The sequence below is a fragment of the Tamandua tetradactyla genome, chromosome 2, assembly GCF_023851605.1.
Source record: "Tamandua tetradactyla isolate mTamTet1 chromosome 2, mTamTet1.pri, whole genome shotgun sequence".
Classification (NCBI taxonomy): Eukaryota; Metazoa; Chordata; class Mammalia; order Pilosa; family Myrmecophagidae; genus Tamandua; species Tamandua tetradactyla.
This window is the reverse complement of record NC_135328.1, coordinates 192,535,568-192,562,493: the sequence shown is the minus strand read 5'-3', so window position 1 is coordinate 192,562,493 and position 26,926 is coordinate 192,535,568. Positions and strand designations below refer to the sequence as shown.

Here is a 26,926-nt window from a genome sequence, read left to right as displayed (position 1 = left end):
CCATACCCTCCCCACCCCTCTCTGACCAGCCTAACCCCCCCTTTGCTGTTTTGCCCTGTTTGGGGCACACTTTATGTCCTGGTCTCCACCATGCCCCATAGGCTGCCTGCCCTGGGTCCTGGAACATTATGGTTCCCACTTTACAGAGGAGAAAACTGAGACTAGGGCATTTAGCTAACATCCCAAAGGCATGAGCTGGGCTTTGAACCCAGATTATCTAGTTCTCGAATCTGTACTCCTAGCCCCTGAGTTGTCACTTTGCCCGTCTGAGATGCAGGGACCCAGGCTATGATTTAGTTTAACCCCTTTGTTTTGTAGAGGAGGGAATGGAGACCCAGAGAGGGGCAAAGACCTTGGACTGGCCAAGGTCACACGGCGAGCAGATGGCTGAGGGTTCCGACTCCCTTGCCTCTCCCCAGCTGCGTGACCTTGGGCAGGTTATACCTCTCTGAGCCTTACTAATGATCCCAAATAAGGAAGAGATTCCATAGAAGCCAGGAGGATGGGGGCCCTCAAGGGACAAGAAGAGGCTGTGATTGAGAAGGGGGCTTTGGGGTACACTGGATGTTTGCTTACAAAAAGTCATTAAAATGTTGGTTTATGTTCTGAGTATATTTCTGAATGTATGAAATGATCACAGCCTCTGCCCCACAGGGTTGTTAGGAGGTGAGATGAGAAATGCTTGTAAAGCATCTCACAGTACTTGACAGGGAGGAAGTAGGTGCTCAGTAACTCCCATCATCATCATTACACCACCATCACCATCATTTCACTCTTGATAGGAGTTCCCTTGGGGAAGGGAGCTGGGGCCCCTCTGAGGAAAGGGAGGTAGGGAGGGGGGTGTGTTTGGAACCTCCAACTCATCCTCTCGGCCCTGAGGAAGGTGCCGTTGCCCATTTCCCAGATGGGGACACTGAGGCTCCCAGAGAAGGTCACTGCCCTGGCTGTCTCTGGGTGGAGGGGGCAGCATCCCAGCTCCCTTGGGCCAGGGCCTGAGCGGCTGCCCCCACCATCTCTGAGCAGCACCCCCATTACAATGAAAACAGCCCTCCCCAGCCCCGCAGGGCCGCGGAAACCAGCCTAATTGGATCCAGGACCCTCGGGAGCCTTGGTCCCCACAGGAAGTTCCCAGGAGCGAGTTGCCGAGGTTGGCTGGCCCGAAGTCCAGTCGTGGGAGTGGGGTGGGGCGCAGCAGCTGGAGAGAGAAGAGGGGAGGCAAGAGGCAAATTGAGCCTGGGAGTCTCAGGGAGCCTGGAAGATGGGAAACCTCTGCTTCTGTCTCCTGGGCCGTCTCCTGCACAGGCCATCCTTCTGGCCCCCTAATGACCTGCCTGATGAAAACCTTGACCACAGCATCCCCTTCTCAGGGACCCCCCTGGCTCCCCATAGCCTGTCAACCGAGCACCTTAGTCCGGAACCTCTGGCCCTTTGGGAACTGCCCCCACCCACCCTTCCCTTCCCTCACTATGCCCGCGCCAGACCCAGTGCGATGCCGTGTGCTTTCCTGCATGGGCAGTTCCCCCCCCCCCCGGCCTGTTCCCTGGCTCCTCTCTCTTGAAATCTCCCCACCCGCCCCGCCATCAGTAAGTCCCACCTTCACGAGGTGAGCACACCTCCCCCCAGCGCGCAGCTGGACCTCGTTGCCTCTCCCTGGGCAGGGTCCGTGTTGGAGAAAGCATTGCTCACCCAGGAAGCCCAGCAGGTGTTTGTGCCCTTGCACTCCCGGCTTGGAACGCCCTCCTCATTCCCTTGCCCTTCTGGCAAATGTCTCTTCAAGGCCTGCTTGGAAAGTCCCCTGCTCTCATGGATTTCCTCAGTGGACATTTATTGAGCACCTAGTGTGTACCAGGTACTTGAGTCTTTACTGTGTGGCCAGCCCTTGGCTCTGGGGCAGTAGTAGCAGCCTTGTTCTTGTGGATCATGGCTACTGGAGTCGTGATACAATAGTGGGTGGGCAGATTGCATGGGGGGTGTGGCCGCAAATAACAGGCCCAGTTTCCGCCCTGGGTGGGAGTGGAGTCAGCGTGACCCTTCAGCTGAGATCCGAAGAAAAAGCCGGGTGAGCTGTGGGGTCAGAATGTGGGGATGTACCCACAAGCTGGACCCCCAGTTCTGTTCTCGGGGGGGGCTCAGAGCTTTTTGGGGGGGCCTGGACAGGCAAATAACCAGGCTGTTCTAGCAGGTGGGCTCACTGCTCTGGTGCCGGACAACTAGGAAGCTGGGGGAGCCCAGGGGAGAAGCTATAAAGGTAGCCTTGGAGTAGGGTGGTGATTGGGAAGTTTCTGCAAAAGCAGTGATCCTGAGCTGAGTTTCGATGGTTGATAGGAACCTGGCAGGGGTCCAGCTGGGTGATGTGGCCCTGCCCCACATGGAAGGTACAGCTGGCAACAAAGCCTTGGGGGCATGGGAGAGCAGCTCATTTGGGGGGACCTGCAGGTGGTGTGGCGAGGCTGGAGAGAGGGGTGCTGTGGGCACAAACCTGTTAAGAAGAACGTGGTTGGCGGGACACCCTTGGCAAAGGCCCCCGGCTGCCAGGCTGGGAGTTTGAACTGTCCCCCGAAAGTGATGGGAACCCAAGAGGCATTTTAAGTGGGATAGTGAGTGAGCTGTCAGGCTTTCCCTCAGCCTGGTCCTCCGTGCCAAAGCTGAACCTGCCAGGCAGGACCCCCTTCCTTCCTCTGCTCTCTGGGCAGGGATCTTGGTGGGGGGCTAGGTGCTCTTTGTGGAACTTTAAACAAGCCCTTGCCCTTCTAGAGCCCCTCTCCTGACCTGCTGGCCTGAGGCCAGAAACCTAGGTGGGGCCGGTGGGGGGTGGGGGGGGAGGCTTTTGTGATTTGCTCAGCCAGAGCTCGCTGAACCTTTAATTTTATTAAAACTCTTCCTTAAAAAGTCACCTAACCATCCTGCAGAAAAATGAAGAGAATAAGGAAATGAAAGAAACAAAACCCCACCCCTGTTTCTGCCCCCATCCCAAGCCCAGCATTTTGGTGCTTCCTTCCACATATATAATGTTTTTGTATACACGTCATTGTTCTCTTGCTCTCCCTATAACTTTTATCTTGCTTTTTTGCCCCTGACTAATGTTGTATCATTAAAATCCTTCTTTTTGATGGTTCTAGTGTCAGGGTGAAAAGAGTGGGTTCCAGAGCCCAGCTGTTTGGGCTCCAAACCCTGCATTTAGTACTTGACTTTGGGCAAGATACCTAATCCCTCTGTGCCTTAGTCCCTTGTAGGTTGATAGGAGCATTCAGTGAGGCATTACAGTGACAATAAGCATTGGCTGTTATTAAGGACTATATACTTTGTTACCATATGACATGATTTGCAGAGCCATCCCCTATTGTTTGAAATTTTGACTGTTTCAGGTTTTTTTCTGTTGTTAAAAAAAAACAGATTCAAGCAGCTTTATGCATAAAACTTTTCTATATTTGGGTTATTTCCCAGGGATAGATGAACAGGATTGGGACCATTAGGCCAGGAAGTCTGAAAATTTTTAGAGCTCGTGACACACATCACCAGATTGCTTTCAGAAATGATTGTTCCAATTTACATTCCTACGAGGAATGCTGGAGAAGTCCAATTTCACCATCCCTCACCAGCGTTGTGTGTTACGCTTTCTTCTTCTCCCTTCCTCCCTCATCCTCCTTCTCCTCCTCTTTCTTTTTACTACTTTAACAGGTGAACTCATTTACTTTTCACTGCTAGGGAAGCTGAACCATTTTTCTGTGTTTATTAGCTGTTGATATCCTTTTGGGGTCTCTTAGTCTTTACTGAGCACACACGGCCCTTGCCCAGATCTGTCGGGAAGGCAAGGCTTAGATACCAGACACACGGAACAGGGTAACCCAGGAGGCAACAGAGTGCCAGAGTGGGTGGGGGTGTTCCTCAATCCAGAGAATGGCATTTTCAGTTTCCTCCACATTGAATCATTTGTCCATTCATTCATTCAAACATTTCTCAGGTATTGTGCAGGGCTTAAAAAGTAGATGACTCAGCCCTGACAGAGCTGATGTACTGAGGAGAGACAGATGAGAAAACAGACAGAAAATGGAGTGATAAATACTCCAGTGGTGGAAATGCTGGGCACAGAGAGAGCTAAGAGGAAGGGCATTCAACATAATCTGGGCTGTGAAGGTGGAGCAGTCCTGGAAGGCTTTCTGGAGGAAGTGGCCTGTAAGCTAGCACCTGGGGGATAAAAAGTTGTCGTTAACGAGGTGAAATAGGGGAGCAGAGAGCTCCAGGAGGAGAAAGCAGCATGATTTATGGTGAGAAAGTGAGAAGGGAAGTAGAGCATTTGGGGACCTGGGAGACAGGTTACCCAGGCAAAGTGTGAGACAGAGCAACCAGTGAGGCCGAGAAGGTTAATAGGAGCTGAATGTGCAAAGCCTAGGTAATCCAGACCTTGGTTTGAAGGAAGTAGGGAGCCATGGAAGGTTCTAAGGTGGGAGGGGTGTGTGTGTGTGTGTTTGTACTCCATGTACATTTTAGAAAGATCTCAGCGACTGCAGTAAGGGAATGAAGTGGGGGATGAGAGTGGAAGTGGTGAAACACGTGAGGAAGCTCTTAATAGGCCAGAGCTGAAGGAAGCCTGTAGTAGGCCCAAGGAGGTGATGGAGACCTTCCCCTTTCTTCATCCTGTGGAATTCTAACCAGCTTCAAAGTGCAGATTGAATGTCACCTCCTCCAGGCAGCTCTCCTGATGCTCCCCCTACCTCAGGTTTCACATACCTCAAGGATGGGAGTTGTGCAGGGCCTGGCATCAGCTGCCAATTGAGTGCCCACTATCGGCTGACTCTGACCTCCCCCTGCTCCCCCATGCCTCCAGCCCTTCCGTCTGTTCCCCGCCCTTGGGCTACCAACTAATTTCTTTCCTTTTTTAAAAAAAGAATAAATGTATTGTTTTCATTATAAAAGCAACTGAACCACATTCTAGAGAATTTGGAAATCAGAGAAACAAAGACTGAAAAACAGATCCCGTCCCAGCCACCCTCCCAGCGCGCCCAGCCTCCCTCCGGGTGTGGTTCCCTGCAGCTTTCTTTCTCTGACGCAGGTTTTTATTTTCGCCTCTCTGTAATCACAGTACCGGGAAGTTTTGGGTCCCGCTCTCTCCTGTTGGCCTTGTTGGGAGTTAGTTCCCATATGGCTGTGGGGTCTGGGAAGTTCTCATATTTAATATCTGTGGGCTAGTCTGGAGCTAGGGATAAGGGGCTTATCAATGGGCAAGGCTGGTCACATTCCATCCTGGGCTGCCTGTCCTGTTTGTGTCCCTCTGTTCAGGTCTGAACCTTCCCAGGTGTCAAGGACTGATAGCTGGTGCCCCCGTCTCCCAGTGCCCCTTTGTGGAGTTTGCTAGGCTGACCTCAGAGGCCGCCCTCCTAGGAAAGGGTGCTGGGCAGACCTGGTTTCAAGTCCAGACTCAGCTCAGACCCCAGGCAAGTTATTTAACCTCTCTGACCTCAGGTTCCTTGTCTGTATGATGAATCTAATGTATCTATATAATTATGGATGTAAAATGCCCTGACACAGTTCCTAGCCTGCTGTAAGCGCTCAAGAAAAGATAGTTGATATTATAGTACTTTTTCTTTCTACAAAGAGTTTCTTGAGCTAGATGCTGGGAATGAGAGCTGAATGAGCACCACTCCCATCCTTGAAGAGCTCACAGACTGGGACAGAAGACACCCAAGGAAACAGATAATCACACCAAGGTGTGATCCACCCTGGAGTGGTGGACCTGGCCTGGGTGGAGACCTGACTCTTTCACTTGCTAGCTGTGTGACTTGAGGCAAGTTGGTCAGCCTCTCAGAGCTGCAGGTTCTTCTGTTAAATGCAGATCTCATGGGGTCACTGGGAAAATTCTGTGACATGATGCATATAACATTCAGCACAGTGCTGGCACATAGTTGAAATCAGTGGTGGCTGCCATTTTATTATTATTATTGTTATTATTATTCCCATATACAAGGTGCTGTTGGGAACACAGAGGAAGTGACTGACTGGGGGTTCAGGGAAAGCTCCGTAGAAGAGGGAACACTTGAGCTGGGTCTTGAAGGATGAGTAGAAGTTCACCAAGTGGGAAAGGACACTCTAGGTAAGGAGCCTGTGATTCCAGGTTGAAATCTGTCAATGAGGGGTTTGTTCTTTGGGGGATTAAGACACTGTGTTCATCTGAACTTCCCTGAGTGCCCCTCACTGCCTGCAGCAGAAGCCAACAGGCTTAGCTGGTGGGCAGCGAAAGGTCTCTGGGTCTGCCCTGCAGGAGGCATGTGATCACCTTTGGTAACAGTATCCCCCTGCGCCTCCTGTGTCCTAGTGGCTGTTTCTCCTTGCAGGAGTTGCTGCATTCTGGTCTGTCCATTTTTGGGGCCACAGATCTGTCTGTCCTTTGTGTCTGGGTTGGGTGCTGTCTGTCTGCATGCTCCTGGCTGTGCTTGTCTGTGTGTTCATTTAGAGGACCTCCCGGGCCACACTGTGGGGGGTGGGTGTGGGGGACTCGCATGCTTCCTTGGTCTCCAGCTCTGATCAAATAGGCTTTGTGTCCCTGCCTCCTTGGCCCTAGACCTGGTCTCTCCTCTTGGCCAGGAACAGCCCCTGCCTCTTCTCACCTTCATCCTGCAGGGGCCTCCTAATTGGTTCTTCCCACTGCCTCTTGTCCTGGCTGGCTTCTCCAATCCCTTCTGCATTCAACACGGGGACCTTTCTAAACCACAGGTTCCATCCCATCACCCCTGTTTGAAGTCCAGGATCTAAGCCTATGACTTAGGGACCCACCTTCTAGGTCTGGCCCAGGCTGATGGCTCCTGCCTCGTGGCCACACAGGGATACTCATGGGCCTCACATGCCCCCGAGCCTTTGCTTGTGCTGTTGTTTCTGCTGGGAACATTCCCCACTCCTTTGCCTGGCTAACTCCCACTCATCCTTTAAGACCCAAGGCAGGCATCACCTCTCCTGGGAAGGCCTCCTAATCGTCTTTCCAGGCTGGGCCAGTTCCCTGGCTCTGGGCTGCTCATCCCTTACTTGGGAGGCAGGAGCAAGTGACTTGCCCAAGATCACACAGCTGGTGAGTTGGGGCCAAGATCCAAATCTGGGTTTCTTAGGCACTGGGTGAGGGGATAGTGGCTAGGACTCAGGAGGTCACTGTGGAGGTGGAGAGGAGTGGGTGCGTTTGAGTGAGATTTTGGAAAGGGAATCTTGTGGCCGATGGTGGATCTGAAGCAGAAAGGGTAAGTATTGTGGATGACGTGTATTTCCCAGCCAGGAGCATCCAGCAGATGGAGATGCACTGCTCGGAGATGGGGATGACTAAAGGAGATGCATGCCTTAGGGAAAGGCCAAGTCCAGCTTAGGCCTGCTGAGTCTGAGCAGACCATGGGATAGTCATGCAGAGGTGTCAGGGAGTCAGTTGGAGAACTGGGCTTGGAGCTTCAGGCAAAAGCTTGGATTGGAGGTGGAAACTTGAGAGTTGGCTGATACTTAAAAGTAGATGGGCCATCCAGGGACCGAAGCCAGTGGGAGGCTCTCGCTCAACTGTGGGGAGCCCAGCCCTTGGGGAGGCATGGGGTGAGGGATGAACTGTGGAGAAGGCTAAGAAGATGAGGCCAGAAAGGAGGAACCCTGGGGTCATGGCACACAGGGATTCTCAAAGGAGGATGGGCCTAGAAGGTGGCCCATCCTCTTTTACTACTTAGAGCTCAGTGGTGGTGCAAGGAAGGTCTCATAGGTGGGAGTTCTGTTTTACAGAAGCTTGTGGGTCCCGGTTCTGTTTCCTCTGCTTAGCTAGGGGCTAGTCTGGTCCCGTTTGCCTCAGGTGCCCTAGCATTGGCTCCTGGTTTGGTCCACCAGAGGGCATGTCTAGAATGAATGGTTGGATGGATGGAAGGACAGCTCCCATCTGAATGCTGTTTTCTGAGCCAGATCTAAGTGGTGCTTCATACATTTATCTACCCATTCAACTTTTTTTCGCCTTTTAGAGCAAGAAAAACAGAATGAAAGCTTGCTTGCCCCACTGCAAAGATCACAGCTGTGATGTCTCACAGCTGAGTCTTGACTTCTGTCTGGTGTTTGGCCCTGTGTTATCTGCACGTCCTACCTGACCATCAACCTGTCTCCTCTGCCGAGTCCTGGGGTGGACACTCAGGTCCAGCCTGCCTGGCTCCTGCTCCTCCCTGCCCTGGGCACTCTCCTCAGTCTTTTTTCTCAGTCCCCTCTTCCTCAGTGCTCCCCAGGCCCAGCAGACTCCCTAAGGCCTGTGCCACCACCATCCCAACATCTAAGCCCTGCTTAGGCAGCTGGCTACTCTATTTCTCACCTGCTGGGGCTCTGATGAGACTGTCACTGGGCCCTCAAGTGCTTTGTAAATAGTCAACAATGTTGGATAATTGTGTGGGATTGTCTTTAAAATAATTTTGAGTATTATTCATTTCTTCGTTCCATCATGCAACTACATGTTAACCTCTGGATGTGAGGGATATGGAGATGAATGAGACAGTCATTTCCTATTCTTAGACTCCTTGGGGGAAGTTCCCCTGCTCCTCTTCCTCCAGTCCTGGAGCCTCCTCACCCCTGACTCTATAGCCCAGTCTACTCCAAGTTTTCCCCTGGGTGAGTAGGTGCCTGTCTGGGGTTGTAGTTGTGCCGTCCTAAGGCAGGGCACATTCACGAGTCTACAATCAGGAGGCCTTGGCCTTCCCCTGAACAGCTAAAGAACTCAAGAGCTGGACTTTGGAATTAGGCAGACTAGAGTGGGAATCCCAGCTCTCTGCTTACTTGCTGTGTGACCTTGAGTAAGTCACTCCACCTCTCTGAACTTCACTTTCCTCAACTGTAAAATGGGGATGACAAGAGTACCTGCCTTCCAGTGTTGTGTACTTGGCACAAGGTAGGCACTTGTAAATCGCAAACCCCTCACTGCTTTTATTGTTTTGAGGTCTTTCTGGAAAAGGAGCATGGAGCAGTCTGGGAGAGCTCCAGGCAGGAGGTGGTTCTTGCGTTGGGCTTTAAGAGATGGGCAGGGTTTGGATGGGTAGAAGACAAGAAATTCTGCGGGTGCCTGTGAGTGGCCATTTGAAGGCAGGGGCTGCCCCAGCTGCCCCAGAGGAGGGTACTCTGGCCCCCAACCTGGCCAGGCCCAGACCCAAACTGGCCTTCAGGCCCGGAGTGATGGGCGAGGTCTTTTGCATACAGGTATTAAGCCATTTGCCTGTGGATATTTGCTCAACCAAGGACGAGGGTTAGGATTTGCAAAGCAAATTCCCCAGAGGAACTGAGTTGAGCAAATATGATTTCTAGTTGACTCTGTGGCACCTTAGCCCTGTGGTCTTGGACAAGTACTTTCCTTTCTCTCCAAGCCTGATTCTTCACCTATAAAATGGGGGTTATAATAATTCCTCCTGTGCCTTCTTCTCAAATAAAGTTAATAGAAAATTTGTATAAAAGTTCATTTTTAAAGCACGGAGATTAGGTCCTTATTGAGGGTTTTCTTCTGAAACTTCCTGCCTGCAATTCCAGTAGGGGCTTCCCAGGCTCATAGACCCAGGAAAAGAGATTGAAGGGACTTTATTTTTGTCTTTCCTGACAAAATTAACAATTTCTTTTAAGCAGTGATACCAGTTAGGTAAATAATTCCTGCCAGAGAGGGATAAATAAGAGCCGTTTGTTGAAGAGCAAGGTTTAATGGACTAGTTCAGGACGCAGGGTGCCTGTAAGTCATTCTGACTTGCTCTAGGGTCAAAGGCAGACTCAGGGAGGACCGGGAGGACTGAGGTAGCTCTGAAGGCCCCGCCTTGACACCGCCCGGGGCGGAGGTGCCTTCTAACCGGGCAGGACTGCTGTGGAACACACTTTTGCTAATGGGCGCCACACTGCCCTAGCTTCAGGCCTCCTCAGCCCCCTCCTTAAGCACAACGTTTGATGCACCTCAGTGTAGGTAAATGTGGCCTGTGTCCATGCTTTTTTCTTGAGGACAAGGTACCGGAAGTCTTATTTCTTGGGTCAAAGGGCATTGATCATTTCGGAATACATAGTCCTGCCAAATTGCCCTTCAGAAAGGCTATATCTGGTGACCCCGTGTTGCCCCTTTTTTTCTGATGAGGATGTTTGTCCTTGAGGGGCAGAGGTCAGAAGTCCAGGGGTCAGGGGTGGCCAGTTGCCTCCACTCTGTGGCCCTTCGCAAAGTTGTTCCCAGGACTCCCCAGCTTGTCTCTAGCTGCAGGGGGCTTCTGTGTGGACCATGGGTCCATGGGGTTGGCCCTCCAGGCTAGGGTCGTCCTGGGGGGTTGAGATAGGTCTTACACCATAGGGGTGCTGGGAGCACTCCGGCCTGGATGTGACCTTTGCCCTGTGGGGCCCACTGAGGGAGACACTGAATTCCAGGCTTTTCAGCCTGGTGATGTGGTTCCCTGGGCCTGGTGGGAGGTCTGCTCTGCTGCGGGGCTGAGGATCCCACGGGGGCAGGGATCCCGGACACTGGCCCGGACTTGAGTGGGCGTAGCTGACGGGGCTCGCCCCAGGCCGGTGGGGAGGGCTCTCTTCCCTGTGACAGCTGCTCTCTCCCCGCAGGATGGCCGAGCCTCGATTTAACAACCCCTACTTCTGGCCCCCTCCTCCCACCATGCCCAGCCAGGTAAGACCAAGCGTCGCCCCTCCGGCTGCTCTACCCCCATTGGAGCTGCTTGGCTTTGTCCCGGGCTTTGGCTGAGGCCTGCGGGGCGAGGGGCTCGCACGCGCGGGTGGACCGGCAGGCCTGGGGAGGGGCCGGGCACGGCCCCAGCGCCCTCAGCCCCTCCCTGGCCTCTCCCGCCCCGCAGCTGGACAACCTGGTCCTGATTAACAAGATCAAGGAGCAGCTGATGGCGGAGAAGATCAGGCCGCCTCACCTGCCACCCACCTCGGCGTCGTCGCAGCAGCCGCTGCTCGTGCCGCCGGCGCCCGCCGAGAGCAGCCAGGCCGTCATGTCCCTGCCCAAGCTGCAGCAGGTGCCCGGACTGCACCCGCAGGCTGTGCCGCAGCCCGACGTGGCGCTGCACGCGCGTCCCGCCACCAGCACTGTCACAGGTACTGAGAACGCTGCGACGCTGGGGGAGTGGGCGGGGACTGAGGGGGGTGGGCGGAGTCCCGGAGGGGCTGGGCGTGCACCTGGGAAGTGGGCGGGGGACTAGAGAAGTGGATGGAGTCCCGGGAATGCTGGGCACGAGTTGGGCAGAGATTGGGCACACTGGGGGAGGGGCGGGCTTGGGTGGGGATTCTAGGACCGGTCTAGGTTGAGCACTGGGATGACGGGTCCTGGAGGGAAGCCCAGGTGAGGGTGTGAGCTCTGGTCGGACCAGCTACAACCATCCGACTTCTAACGCCCTTTGTACTGGGAGAACACCACCAGTGCGCATGGGAAGGGGGTGGGTCACTGCTCGCTGGGGCTTACTGCCCACAGGGGAAGCTAAGTCAACCTACAGCACTTTGGGAATCCAGAGAATATCCCTGGCTAGTCATGGGGGGTGAGGAGAGACTTCCGTGGAAGAGAATAGGCATACATTGGAGTCTAACTAGGGCAATGGAGCAGGAAGAGGGAACAGCATATGCAAAGGGAGTTGTGTGCAGAAAAAGCGAGAGTATGACAGGCTGTCTGGGATGGGGAGGGCCAAAAGATAATAACAGCTAACTCCAGTCGAGCATCTGTGTGTGTTGATCGATATTCATCTGTTGCCCCCAGCAGCCCTGTGAAGTGGGTGCTGTTAGTATTAGGTTGAACCAGTATTCTGTTCCAGAACCCAGGTTTTGATTCTTTTGCTATATACATAGTTACGCTGAGGGTAGAGAGGAAGCAGCCACCAGATTATGAAGAGCCCTGGGGGTCACCCTAGCAGTTTGGACTTTACCCTTGGGCAGTGGGGAGACATAGAAGGTTTTTAAGTGAGGAGGGAAATACTCAGATTTGGGTTTGTAAAGCTGAGTCTTGCAGTGACGTGCTGGAGGACCAGCATGGACGCAGAGGAATCTTCTAGAGATGGGATGGTGGCCTGAACAAAGTAGTGGCAGTGAAGATGGAGAGAAGTGGATGATTCTGAGGGACAGTGAGGAAGAGTGGACAGGGCTTGGTGCTGGACTGGATGTAGGGGCTTGAGGAGTGGGAGGGGGTGAGGGAGACCCCCATGTTTCTGGCCTGGGCATGGGTCCTGCCTCTAAGATGAGGTCACAGGGGAGGGACAGGGTGGGGGAAAGACGTGAGCTCAGTTTGGGACAGGTTGAGGCTGGGGTGCCAGGGAGAACATCTTGGGGTGGTGCCAGCCCGGCACCTCTGCCTCCCTCCCTCCCTCCCTCCCTCCCTCCTTCTCACCTCCTGCTGCCAGTCAGGCACCTCTGCCTCCCTCCCTCCCTCCCTCCTTCTCACCTCCTGCTGCCAGCCAGGCACCTCTGCCTCCCTCCCTCCCCCCTTCTCACCCACCTTCTCTCAGAGATGCCCAAGAATTATGGGGCCCGGTGAGCTCCCCCCTCCCACCCCCAGGTCCCAGCTGCACTCTGTACATTCCCCCATTATTATGATTTTATTGAATTTATTTTTTTCATTATAAAAGTAACATTTAAGAAGTAATATAAGCATATTAAGGGAAATTTGGAAAAAAAAAGAAACGAAGAGAAAACAATCATTTATAATCCCCAGCTCCTAACCCAGCAGCTTAGAGAGCCTTTTCGCCCGTTTCTTTCCTTTCCCATCTTTTTTGTTTGTTCTTTTAATATGCGTATGTTTTTCTGAGCTTGTGGTAGTGCTATATGCATGACTTTAATTTGCTTTTCCTAGTCACCATTTTATCATAAACATATTTAATACATTCTTTGTTGTAAAGGTGTAATACATAGTAATTGTAGAAAATGTGGAAAATTGCAGACAAGCTGAAAGGAGAAAAGATTAGCCCAAGTCCTACACTTGTTAGCATTTTAGTGTTTTCTCCGTAATTTATTTTATTTTATCCTTTAATTGCAGATGTAATGAATGGATAAATTTACCAGGTAAAGAGTCCAATAATAGAGGAGGAGATGGGCAAACATATAAAAAAATTTCTCTTTACCAAAATTTTTTTTCTCCCTCCCCAGAGAAAGCTGCAGTTAGCAGTTTTGGTGGGTCTCCTGGATCTATCGTTATGCTGTTATGCAGACACAAGTTGTCTATACATGCATATGTAGTCTGGGTGTAGGTTTTGTTTTTTAAGAAAAACAAACGGATTCATACCGCCTGAGACTTGCTTTCCTCACTTGACAATGCATTGCGGCATCCTTTCTGTATCATTGAATTACGAAATGCCTGATTTCAGTGCTGCACAATCCATGGTGAGGCTGGGCCCTGTTTATAGGGCCTCTACTGAGGGCACGTGGGGGGTGTTCAGTTTTGTATGTTCACGTTTTGTCTGGAAGATCTGTGTTCACAGACCTTTATGCTCATGTACAAATAATTCTTTTTAATTTTTTTCCAAATACTTCTTTAGAGTAGATTTCTCGAAGTAGAATTGCTTGGCCAAAAGTTATATACATTTAAAATATTTTCCACTGTAGCCAGATTGCTCTCCGTTAAGATTACACAAATGTGCACTCCCACTGGCAGTGTTTGATGGTATTTGTTTCTCCAAAACATGCTCGCAGACTCTGGATATTATCTTTTTTAGAGCACAGATTTTGGGTTTCTTGTTTTTTTAAAAAAACAACAACATAATTTTAACCACACAATAGAAACCATTTTTATCTCCTTTTTTCCTACTTAACCTGATATTTTAAATATGTTTCTAGTTTCCCACTTTTCTAAATATTTTTTAATTCTGTAAACCTACAGAAAAAGTCATGCAAAAAGTACAGAGTTCCCATATCATACTCCCCCCATGATTAAAACTTTGCATTAGTGTGGTACATTTGTTACAGTTGATGAAAGAACATTATTATACTTGTACTGTTAACTATAGTCTGTAGTTTACCCCAGGGTTCACCGTGTTGTCTAGTCCTATGCTTTTTGCTTTTTTAGATTTTTTTCTAGTAACATATATGCAACCTGAAATTTCCCCCTTTTAACCACATTCAAATATATAATTCAATGGTAGTAAATTCACAGTTGTACTGCTCTTGCCATCATATATTAGCAAAACTTTTCTGTCACCCCAAACAGAAATTCTGTACCAAGTAAGCATTAACTCCCCATTCCCTTATCCCATCCTGGCCCCTGGTAATCTGTTTTCTAGTTTCTGACTCCATGAATTTGCTTATTCTAATTATTTCGTTTATCAGTGAGATCATTCAATATCTGTCCTTTTGTGTCTGGCTTCTTTCATTCAAATGTCTTCAAGCCTCATCCATGTTGTCACATATATCAGAATGTCGTTCTTTTTACAGCTGAATAATGTTTCATTGTATGTAGATACCACATTTTGTTGATCCATTCATCAGCTGATGAAAAGGTGGGTTGCTCCGATCTTTTTGGCATTTGTGAATAATGCCATTATGAACATTGGTTTGCAAATATCTGTTTCCCTGCATTCAGTTCTTTTGGGTATACACCTAGAAGTGGGTATATATCTAAAAAGTTAAGCACAATAATTCTTCACTGTACTTTAACTTTCTGAGGAATCACTAAACTGTTTTCCATAGCAGCTGCCCCATTTACGTCCCTCCCAACAATGCGTGAGTTTTTCTATTTCTCCACATCCTGTCAGACATTTATTTTCCATTTTTTAAGTAGTAGCCATTTTTGGAGCATGAAATGGTATCTCATTGTGGTTTTAATTTGTATTTCCCTAATAGCTTATACTATTGAGCATCTTTTCATATGGTTTTTGGCCATCTGTATATGTTCTTTGAAGAAATATCTATTCAAGTCTTTTGCTCATTTTATAATTGGCTTGTTTGTAGTCCCCTTATTTTTTAAAGTTTAACTTTTTGTTACTGAAGTAACAAAATGCCCATTGTCAAAGAATTAAAAATTAAAGTTAGGTTGTGTTTTAGAAGCATAACTTCATTTTGAATGGTTGGTTAATGCTCAATAGAAAAGATGGATCACAATTTAGTGAATCCTTCCCTAATGATGTACATTCAGTTACCTCTAATTTTTGGCTGTTGTAAATAACACGGTAGTGCATATCTTTGTGCTTCAGGCTTTTTCTGTGATTTGAGTGATTTCCAGAGTGCCTCTGTTATCTAATTCTAATTTATACTAGGGTATCTAAGGAATCTTACACACACACACACACACAAATTTATACTAGGGTATCTAAGGAATCTTACTCACACACACACACACACACACACACACACACACACACACACATGCTCTCAGTTAGTTACCCCTGGGTAGTAACTTAGAAATGAGTAGGCTCAGAGAGGCTAGGTGACTTGCCAAAGCCACACAGCTTGGCAGTTGCTGAGGGCTTTGGGCTGCCTCAGGCCTCTCTAGCTGTCACTCACCTCTGCTCCCACTGCACTTGTCTCCACAGGTCTGGGGCTCTCCTCGCGGACCCCGGCTGTGAGCACATCCGAGTCAAGCGCGGGCACGGGTACCAGCACCCCGTCCACACCCACCACCACCAGCCAGAGTCGCCTCATCGCCTCGTCCCCCACCCTCATCTCAGGGATCACCAGCCCCCCCCTCCTGGACTCCATCAAGACAATCCAGGGCCATGGCCTGCTTGGCCCCCCAAAGTCCGAGCGTGGCCGAAAAAAGATCAAGGCGGAGAACCCAGGGGGGCCGCCTGTCCTTGTTGTCCCCTACCCCATCCTGGCCTCGGGCGAGACCGCCAAGGAAGGGAAGACGTACAGGTGGGAGCCTCGGGCTGTCCCAGGAGCCCTGGCGGAGGGCGTGGCGGGAGGGCGTGGGAAGGGTGGGGCCAAAGTCCAGAGGGGTGGGGTCTTCCAATTAACCCCACCCACAGCCCAGGCCACTGTTGGGCGGAGAGGAGGGCAGCAGAGCCGTGCCCTGGGGCTGCCTAGGATCCGAGGCATGGCATGGGGTTGTACAAGGCCCTGTCTCCCGTTTTCAGTGTCCTTAAAGCTGGTCACTGGTGGAAGCATCTGGGGACTGAGTCAAAAATGCCAACGCCAGCCCCCACCTCCACAGAGTGTGGTTTAATTTGCTGGACCTCCGGTCTTCGGTATTTTTTTGAAAGCTCACCAGATTCTAATGTGTGTCCAGGATGGTGAACCTCCTCCTCTCAGTGTTAGAGCCCCACTCCCTCTTCTCCAGAGCTGGATCAGAACCTCCAGCACCTCACCTGCATCAGGAGAATTCTCTTGCCCTTGTGAGGTGTACACCTGCTTCCCAGACTACCCTAAGTGGGCCCCCAGGTGTGTGAGAGCTTTCTCCTTCAGCTTGGAGGGTGGGTGCCGGGGGGCTGGGATCCTGCCTCCTGTCTTCCCCATCTGGGCCGTGTTCTCCTGAACTCTGCACAGGAAAGATCTGTCCCAGGTGCAGGGTCTCTCTGATGTGAGCAGGTAAAGGTCACTCCCCCTGGAGGCAGGGGGTGGAGGCTCCTCCCAGGTGTGAACCTGCCTCTCGCCCCTCAGGTGTAAGGTATGCCCACTGACCTTCTTCACCAAGTCTGAGATGCAGATCCACTCCAAGTCGCACACAGAGGCCAAGCCCCACAAGTGCCCGCACTGCTCCAAGTCCTTTGCCAACGCCTCCTACCTGGCCCAGCACCTGCGCATCCACCTGGGCGTCAAGCCCTACCACTGCTCCTACTGTGATAAGTCCTTCCGACAGCTCTCCCACCTCCAGCAGCACACCAGGTGAGTGGCCTGCCTGGTGCTGCCCTCCAGCAGCTGGCTTCAGCTCAGCACCTGCAGCCTGATGCTCCGTGGGAGGGGCCAGGACTTTCTCTGGCTGCCCATTACCCTTAGGGTCAAGACCAAACTCCTTTGCTTGGCATTGGAGACCTTTTATGATATGACCCTTGCAGACCTCACTGGCTTCGGCTCTTTCCACTCTCCACTCCAGCCACATTGTTTCTCATCTCCAGGTCTTTGTCCATGCTGTGTCCTTTACCTGAAACACCTTTCTCTCCTTTACCCTGTTTCTCTGGCCATCTTCTGCTCATCTTTCAGTCCAGCTTCCTCCAGGAGTCCCTCCCTGGTCCTCCAAGCTGGTAAGGGGCCTGGCCTCTGTGTTCCCACGTCCTTGTGTGTCCCCGTCACAGCAGTGGCAGGCTGTCAGGCACCTGCCTGGTTATTTGCCCCCAGCTCCTCCATTGTATCAGGAGCTTTTGAGGGCAGAGGGCTTGGTCTTCTCCATTTCCACATCCCCAGTGCCTGCCACATAATAAGCATTCAGGCATTTGTTAAATACTTGTGGGATAAATAGGACTGACTTTTATAGAGCAGATAGTTCATCCGTCTAACAGGTACAGAGCCTTTACTGTGTGCCAAATACTCTTCTAGGTGCTGGGGATATAGCAAGGAACAAAACAAACAAAAATCCCTGCCCTCATGGAGCTTACAGTCTAGTCCAGTTATGCAAATGCTTTAAAGAAAGAAAAGTGATCTACTTGTAAAGTCTCACAGGGGAAAAAAGACTTCAGAATGACTAGCTCATCAAAGAAAAAAATCATAGGCCTTTAAAGAAACAAACTGAAGGTTACCAAGAAAGATGTCTTAGTTTGCTAGGTCTGCTATAATGAATGCCACAAGCTCATTGGCTTAAACAACAGGAATTTACTGTCTTTCACAGTTTGGGAGGATAAAAGTCCAAAATCAAGGTATCAGCAGGGTGGTGCTTTCTCTGAAGTCGGTTGTGTTCTGGCGGTGGTATGGAGGCTGTCCGTCACTCAGTCTCTACCTGTAGCACATGGCTTTCCCTTCTTCCTGTCTCCTTCTGACTGTGCCCACATTTCTTCTGCTTTTCAGGACTTAAGTGATATTGGATTAAGGCCCACCCTGGTTTAGTTTGGCATCACTTTAATAACATCTTCAGAAGTCCTATTTACAAATGGACCGCAGGAGCTGGGCTAGGATTGGAACACATCTCTATGGGGGAGGGGGGATATGTGTGATTCAATCTGTAACCCGAGATTACAGCTCAACTTTTCCGAGAGGAAACAACACAGCAGTTTTCTCACCTGGTTATCACATCTGTAAGCATTGTCATGTGTTGGCCAATACCAGAATGATGAGAATCAGAGATAAAAGAGATAAAGCTATTTGCTGTGGAGTTTGTAACTTACAGAAAAGGACTTGAGGTTTTATGTATTTGGGGAACCAATTCTAGATGGACCTTCTTTTTAATTTGCTTTTTGTTCTTGTTGTTGTTGTTATTTATTTGTCTGTTATCTTTGCTTTATCCCAGGGTGTACAATATTTTGTTTGTTTCTCTAACTATGGGGCATGATGGGTAGGTTTGATGGTAAAAAAAAAATTAATAAACAAGAGGTGGGCTGTCTGCAGGGCAAGGTATCAGTTTCTTTTCTCATCCTGTTTGTTTTATCAGTTTTTTGATTTTGTCATTAATTTGGTGTGGATTTTTTTTGGCCACTTGTGTGTACATAGGTGTTTTCAGTGACATGTTGATTAATAAACAAAGTCCTCCTGCTTGTACAGTTATCAAAACTAGAGCATGTGATATTAGGGTTTGAGCATTAAATTCTGTCAGTAGACTTTGTAATCGTTTTAATCGTTTTTGATTCGGTGTATTTTTATGTTCCCATCATATTGTCTGAGATCAGGGCCCTAGAATTAATTCACCTCTGCTAGGTCGTGCCCATAAGACTGGTAATGGTACGTGTACCCTCATTTTGAGGAGTTTCTAAGTTTGTCAGTGTTCCCAGACCAGCAAGAATTGACATTTTTTAGTAGTTGGAAAGGCTAGGGTTCCACCAGCCACTGAGCATGTCCAGGGCAGTTTCCTGGAGGACTGGAAATACCTCAGTTCCTCCTGAGATGCAGTCCCAATTCTTGCGATCAGGCTTGTCACACCTAATTAAATGAGATTTGTCTTTAAATGTGACATTTCTGGCATGGTTGGGGTTACAAATTTGATTTACTCAATTATATCCAGTTAGGAAGGATGACAGATTCTTGTTGAACCTGTTTATGTACTTAATGATCGTCAAAAGAAAAACATCTCAGTAAAGGCACTTGGAATATGTTTTAGCACTTGTCCTGAGTATTTGTAGACAAAGCCAATCACATGTTATTTTCAATAGCATTATTATTTTAAAAATTCCTTGGTGATTTATTGGTTCAAATCTTTTGATTTATCCCATAAAGCGTGTTGTGGTCAACACTAATTGATAAGGGTACTTTAAATCTAGAAACAAAATATTTTTAAAGAAATATCCTCATTCATACTTATTGTGACAGACTGTGCATGTAAATAAGTTTGCTTTGAGTCCATCTTTAAAAAGTGGATACACACACACACAGACACACACGCACATACACACGTGTGTATGATCAGCCCAGGGACACTGAGCTTCTCTTCTTTTGATTTTCTAGTTCCTGAGCATGGGCAGCTCTCACGCTAGTGTTCAGCTCATTAAAAACATGGAGATTCCAAAACATGCCCAGTTATTCTGAGCATCCCTCTCTTTATAAAGTGAAAGATCAACTCTTTGGTGTTGCTCATTGGCCTTCTGGAAACTCCAAGGGCATTTGCATGTAAAAGGCATCTTGATAATTTTATTCTGAATTTACAGCTTGGATTTGAGAAAGGCAAAAATAGGCAAGAAATGGGCATAGGTCTTTGGTGCCAGAAGTCAAAGAAGGCTAGCAGCCTCGGTCTAGTTGAAAATAAACACCATAGAACATAATAATAGTTTTTAAGAATCCCAGTTTTTTAAGATGTAGACTTTTACTGAAAAGCATTGTTTAACAACATGACAAAGCAACAAAAGATCATCAGGCATTTTGTCCCGGTGTTCCTCGACCCAGGGATTACACTCCATTTCTGAGGAACAAAAACAATATGTTTTTTGTTTCTTTTTTTTCAAAGTTTGAATGATTTGAGTTCATAATGGCAGGAAAAGCAGACAAACAACATACAAGGATCCTATCAGTATTCAGAAGACAAATTATTAGTTGTTAGGCACTGGTATATGTGATTAAACTGATGTGTCCTTGACCCAGCGGCAAAGAGGTGGGTGTCCCAAATGCCCGAAGTACCAGAACTTTCTTTCATCAAAGAGACAAAAAAGCCAACCGTAAAGAAACAACCAGATTCCAGATTCCTTGTCCTCTGCCTTTCGACAGAGACCCTTTCCTGTTGTTGGCCCCTCGGCAGAGAACTAAATAATCAGACCATGTAATCAAATACATTTTATCAGCATCAACACCAGTTAGGAATGGAATAAAATAAGGTCATGTTCAGAACAGTGCCAGCCTTGTTCAAGTTAATGGAGATAGAATTAGACACAGGGCTGAGCTAGATTCACCCTGAATGCTGAGAAAGAAGTGCCTGCTGCACTTTTTTGAATAGTGGAGTCCTTTGGGCAATGGGGAATCTAGAAAATCTTGGTGGGCTCTCCAGCTGAAAAAGGGAGACACAGTGAGTAAAGAAGGGTAGGCAACTTGCCAAATGTTGCAGGAAGTCTGGACTTCATAATAAATATCACATATATTTAAAGAAAAAGAGAAATTTGTAGTTTGTCTTTTTATCTTTTTAAAGAAGAAGATCGTCAAAATTTATAGTGCATCTGTTCCTGTTGGGAAAACAGCAGTGCTGTCTTCTGTCTTGAACAGAGGCTCGTCCCATACCTGCAGATCATGTCGCTGCCAGAGTCAGAGATAAAACTTTTGTAAGGGAGCTAGTCATGTAAAGGAAAGGGTTCAAGGTTTTATTGATTTGGGGAATGAATACTAGACAGAGGGACTCTGGATTTGTTTGCCTGTCCACAAAAGTGGTTTTGTTTTTGTTTTTATGTTCCTGGCTATGTGATGTCATATACCTGAATGATGATCATTTATGGCAGGGGTAGGTATGGTTTTGTTTTCTCAAGTCTGATGGAAATTGTGATAACGACAATTAATCCTAGTCAAAGATCTCTATGCACTTAGCTGGTTAGTGGTACTTTAATATACTCAGCACCTATTAAGTCCTTGTTCACAGTGAATTTTTATTTCTACATAAGAGATACAAATCTGAAAAGTGCCATGGAGAGGGAATCATTTCAACGGATGTCAGCTTTTAGTGTATCCACCATTATTTTAGTTACAAAGTGCAACCTGCCTGAAGCTACTCCATTTAATATAGTTTCTTACTCAGGAAATAGAAGAGAAATGGTAAATAATGAATTCTTAATACTTTTATTTAAATGTTGAATAAATTCCCTCTTTGTTGTTTTTCATACATGACTTTTCTTATCTTAAATAGAAATGACTATATTAAAAAACTAATGCTACAAAAATATCTTCCGACCACCCTTTACATGAGGTCATTTAGTCTTTACAACACCCTGCCTTACAGGTATGATTATCTGCGTTTTAGGGATGAGAATACTGGGGCTCAGGGAGGAGAAGTCACTTGCCCAAGGTCACTTAGCTGAGAGGTGGCAGAAGTGGAAGTCGTTGGAGCAGCCCATGCCTCAGAAATAAGGAAGGGTCTGGGGATGTTAAGCTGGGGATGAGAAGCTCACGTGGGGATGGAGGTGCCAGGCAAGGGGCAGAGCGAGTCTTTGGGGCCTCCAGGGTGGAGCTGGGACAGCTGATGGCTGTTCAGGGACTCAGCTCAGCTTTCATGAGCTGCCTATGGGAAACAGCTGCTTGGAATCGGTAGTGAGTTCCCCATCTCCGCAGATGTGGGAGCAGGGTTGGGTGCTCCCCTAGTGGGAGGATTCCTACACAGAGAGGATCCTAACCTTAGGATTGAGAGCCTGGACCTGACTTGAGATTCAGAGCTGTGGGGCCGGGTGTGGAGGTCATCAGTGGGTTCAGTCGCTCCCTGCAGCTCTTTCTGAGCTGGCCCAGTGGGTCACACACACACACACACACACACACACACACACACACACACACACACACACACACACACACACACACACACACACACACACACACAGTGGGTGACACACACACACACACAGTGGGCGACACACACACACACACAGTGGGTGACACACACACACACACACACACACACATACACACACTGGGGCAAGTCAGCAGTCAGATGTAGCCCTGGGCCCAGAGGACTCCCACCACAACCTGGGAGACTGGCAGGGACAGAAACTCCCCCAAAAGAGAGAAGTATGGGGGTAGGGGTGGGGAGGTTGGTCACCTGGCCTAGGTATCAGAGGGTCCCTGAGCACTCACCAGTCCGAGAAGGAAGTGGGCTTTCCCGGCAGGGAATGGCATGAGCAAAGGCTCAGAGGCTTGCTGGGGGGACTTGCCTGCGTGTGTATTGGGGGAGCTTGGTAACATGTCCTGCCAGGCTCGGAGAGCAGTGGCAGAGGAGGAGGCTTTGGAAACTGAGGCCAGAAGATGTGTGCCTTGAATGCTGGGGCAGGGAGTGTGGACCCATCCTGGAAAGAGAGAGACAGTGGAGGCTGCTGGGCAGGGCTGTGAGGCATAGGCCAGAGGATCCCCAAGCCTGAGGCTGAGAGTCCAGGGTGGAGGCTTGGATGGTAGGAGGCCAGAGGGGGAGTTTTCTGATTTGGAGGGCTTGGCTGGGTCCCTGAGGAAGGACCTGAAGTCCCTGGAAGACGGTCAATCAGTCAGTCAACAAACACTAGTGAAATACACCTCAGGTCGGGAAGTTTTTTTATTACGTTGCAACCAGTGACTGACTTCTAAGGGAAAGAAGTCACTTTCCTTCATTCCTTCTTCAACTATTTATCGAGCCCTCTCTGTGCTAAGCCAGTGCCAGGCGTGGGGGTGATAGTGGCGAGTGACACCAAGGGAGTTCCCACCCCGCGGGGAGGGCAGCCAAGAAAACAGTGACCGGACATTGACAGGATAAGTACCAGTGAGGGGAGCTCTGGGAATGGGGTCTGTGGTGCTCGGGGGCCTGGAAGCAGGGGGTGTCTGTCCTGGCCTGGGGGGGGTGTTGGGGGGTCGGGGAAGGCTGCCCCCATGAAGGGCTTTTATGCTGAGAGTAGAAGGAGTGTGGGTATAAGCAAGGTAGTAGCTGCCGGAGATGTGTTCCTGGTAGAGGGAACTTCTTGATAAAGGGCTCGAGGGAGGACAGAGCTTCATCTGCTGAGAGGAGCTGGTGGGAGGCTGTGGGGCTGGAGCTTGGGGGCAGGAATAGGGAGGGACTCTGGCTGGATGTCATGGGTTTAAAGCAGAACAAATGAATGTGCTGGAGACCCCTGGGCCCCTCCTCGGGGAAGGGGCGGAAAGGATCCAGCATTGGATGGAGCTGGCCCAGATGGCCTATAAGGCGGGCAGAGCACTTAGTGATAGTCTGTGAGCTGGGCCCGCCTAGGAGAGAAGGATGCACAGGCAGCCCCCGAGGATCCAGAGGCATCAGTGCTGGGGTGAGGTGGGTGAGGGGCTCCAGGAGCCCCCAGGGTGCAGGTTGGTGATTGTGCTCAGGGCAGTCTGGGAAGAGCCCTGCTGCTTGCATGGGGCGGGGGGGCGGGGAATGGGCCAGCATTGAGTGGGCAGAGAAGGGGTGACCTCCCGTGCTGAGGACAGTGGGGCACATGGGGCACAGGTGTGGCAGCAAAGAAATAGTTCTCTGTGGCCAGGACGGAGGTGCCTGAGAGCAGGGAGGCGAGGCTAGACCGCAGGGCCTGCTAAGGAGTTTGGATTTTATCGGTGTTTACAGTGGGCGGCCAAACTTGCTGGCTTATTGACACCAGGGGGTGTTTTTCCTTCAACCTGACATCCTTAAGTCCGTCACCAGGCCTGGCCAGAGGGGCCCTCCGGCCGCGTGGGCCATTGGGTGCAAGTCATCAGGATGGGCTGGAGGGCAGCAAGATGGGCTGGGGTAGTGCAAGGCTGTAGAGGCCACGGTTTAACCAAATGTGGATTCTCTCTTCACTTAATGCTCTTTGGCAAATTAGGCAAAGGAGGTTCGGGCCCAGCTGGCATTTTGTCACCTGCCTGCTTGGCACAGTGGCTTTGCTAGGACAGCTGATTAAAGGCAGGCCCAGAGTGACAGTGGGGAGGTCTGAGTGTGGAGAGGAGGGGGTACCCGGCCCCTGAGCTCAGCCCACAGCCACCGGTCTTGGTCCTTTCTCACCTGGACTGTCCGACAAGCACAGATTGTAATGCAGAATTGAACAGAAAATTCCAAAGGTGGCGGCTCCGATGAGGCCCCACCCTGGTCACCCTATTTAAAATTGCACCCCCCTCCGCTCACCCTGTTCTCTTTTTACTCACAGCACTTACCACCTTCTGTGACTGACTTCTTTTGTTTGTTTTCCCCGAGGCAGTGTTTTTTGTCTGTTTTGTTCACCGATAGCTTCCAAGTGTGTTACGCGGTGCCTGTGACAAATGTTGAATGAGTGAATACTGATAATTTGGGCAAACATTTATTGAGTGCTGACTTTGTGCCAATACTAGACTAAGCTCTTCATGTGTGTTAGATAGCCTAATCGTCACAAAGCCCAGTGAGGTAGATACTGTGTTTATATACCTGTTTTGCAGATGAGGAAATTGAGGCTCAGTGATTTGTCCAGGGTCATGCAGCTAGTAAAATTGTGGAGCCAGGAAGACAACCCAGGAGTGGGAGACTCCAAAACCACCCTCTTTCTGCTCTCTTGTCAGCCCCAAAGGATCCACCTGGGGGGACAGGAGGGGCTTGCAGGAAGGACCAGAGTGGCTGAGCTTCAGGGCCAAGCTGTCCTGCATTCTTTCAGCGGCTGGGGTGACCATGTAGGCATCATGGACACTTACCTGACATGGGGAGGAGACAGGAAATGGAATCAGTTAGAGGGAAATATCTCCTCCTAAGGGAAAGAGGCAGGGTGGGCAGGGTGACAGAGCTGTGATTCGGTGGTCTTTTCAGTGGGTGGTCTGCAGGATGGGTCTCTTAGATGAAAAGGGCAGAGTCCCCCAGGACTAGCCAGTGGCCTGGGCTGGGTTTCTGAGTGGGTTCTGGTGGTGAGTTGGGTTCAGCAGGGACCTTTGGGGAGCAGGGAGGCTCTGGTTACAGGCATGGTAGTAAAGTGTACAAGAAGGAAGGGGGAAAGAGGTGGCCTTTGAAGTCCCCAGCTCTTCCCTAGAGCTCACCCTTGCCCCCTGGGGAGAAGGCGTGGAGTAGAGACTGGGAGGCTTGGGGGCCGGAGGGGTGGCCCAGTCCAACTGAGGGTTTGGGGGCTGGCACTGGCCTATGGGGGTCTGTCAGGCACCTCTGCCTCATTGGGCTGCCCATTGCAGAATCCATACAGGTGACAGACCCTACAAGTGCCCACATCCTGGCTGCGAAAAGGCTTTCACTCAGCTCTCCAATCTCCAGGTGAGTGCCTGCCTGCCTGCCTCCTGCCTGCCAGGTGCACAGCTTGCTCCGCCCTCCCCAGGGAGCCTAAGAAGGGGGTGGGGCTGGGGGAGCCCAGCCCATCTCATGATCCCTTGCTGTGCTCCCCCACAGTCTCACCAGCGCCAGCACAACAAGGACAAGCCCTACAAGTGTCCCAACTGCTACCGGGCCTACTCGGACTCCGCTTCCCTGCAGATCCACCTCTCGGCCCACGCCATCAAGCACGCCAAGGCCTACTGCTGCAGCATGTGCGGGCGGGCCTACACCTCGGTGAGTGCCAGCGGCACCAATGCCTGGGGTCTCTGCAGGACCCTCTTCCTCTCCCTGGGCCTCAGCTTCCTCCTCCTCAGAGCTGTTCTCACTCGCCCCATTTTCCAGATTAGGAAACTGAGGCCAGAGAGGGAAAGTGACTCCCCAGGTCACAGTGATGGCAGAGCAGGGCTTGTACCCAGGGCCTCTGCTTCCCAGTTCTGGCTGAGCTCCCAGAGCCTTGCCTGCCTGTTGTCTGGGTTCCTAGGCCCTGGAATACATGAGGCTGGAGTGGGGAGCCTGGACCCTCCTCTCCAGATCTAGGGAGGGAGAAGCGCCTTCCCAATGCTGGGGAAGCTGCAACCGCCTTTTTGGCCACAAGAAGTCACAGTGACTTGGCCCAGAGCCACCCTTCATCTCTCAGGAAACACCTGGACAGTGCCAGAAAGGTCATGTTGTCCAGCCCCCTGCCCCCGGGTGGGCCTATACCCAAACTAAGGCCTTTCAGCATCCAGAAGAGGGAACCCAGGTGAGTCGCTTGTGTGTACACCCCTGGGTAAGCAAATCTTCTGTTTATCCATGAGGAGATATATCCAGTACAGAAATCACTGAGCCTCAATTTCCTCATCTGTAAAATGGGGAGATAAGAGTCCTTATCGCTTAGGGCTGCTGGCTGGCAGAGTCAGTGCCTAATAAATCTGAGCTATGACAGTTGTTGATTTGCTGTGTGTTTACTGAACACTTGTGCCAGGCATTTGGAAGTCAGGATGACCCAAATGGATGTACTCTTTGCCCCTAGGGAGGTTGGAGTCTACTGGAGGAGAACAGGTATCAGACAAGTATCGATACAAACAAATATGTAATGACAGATTGTGGTGATTGCTATCAAGCAGGGTTTCTCAGCCTCGGCACGTGCTGATGTTTCGGGCTCCCTGCTCCTCTGTGCACTGTAGGACGTGTAGCAGCATCCTTGGCCTCTGCCACCTAAGTGCCAGTGGCAACCCCCTTCCCTGCTTGTGACAGCCCGAAGTGTGTCCATGCTTTGCTGGATGGACCCTGGCAGGCAAACTCGCCTCCAGTTGGGAACCACTTGGATGAAGGAAAAGATTTTGCAAGACAGCTGCAGGGGGAATGAAATATAGATGGGGAAGGAAGATGGGTCCAGGTAGGCCACCTGAGGAAATGACAATTGCATGAAGCTGTGGAGCAAAAAGTGGGGAAAGAACCTTCCACATAGGGGAACTGTGAGTGCAAATCCCCTGAGGTGGAGCGAACTTGTTATACTCAAGGAACTGAAAGAAA

At 50.1% G+C, this 26,926-nt stretch overlaps 1 protein-coding gene across 3 annotated transcripts in view; it reads left to right on the top strand.

Annotated features, from left to right (window-relative positions):
* ZNF362 (zinc finger protein 362) overlaps positions 1-26,926 on the top strand; it is a 38,443-nt gene that overhangs the window by 6,865 nt on the left and 4,652 nt on the right. The window contains exons 2-9 of one of the 3 annotated variants that reach the window (XM_077150409.1): positions 5,963-6,088; positions 10,555-10,618; positions 10,803-11,049; positions 15,459-15,780; positions 16,525-16,749; positions 24,664-24,771; positions 25,276-25,354; positions 25,487-25,645. In XM_077150409.1, coding sequence (XP_077006524.1) covers positions 6,051-6,088; positions 10,555-10,618; positions 10,803-11,049; positions 15,459-15,780; positions 16,525-16,749; positions 24,664-24,771; positions 25,276-25,354; positions 25,487-25,645 — 1,242 coding nt within the window. In that variant the 5' untranslated portion in view covers positions 5,963-6,050. Of the gene's footprint in view, positions 1-1,583; positions 6,089-10,554; positions 10,619-10,802; positions 11,050-15,458; positions 15,781-16,524; positions 16,750-24,663; positions 24,772-25,275; positions 25,355-25,486; positions 25,646-26,926 lie in introns of those variants that run through there. The other 2 variants (XM_077150410.1, XM_077150411.1) reach the window with 2 other exon arrangements.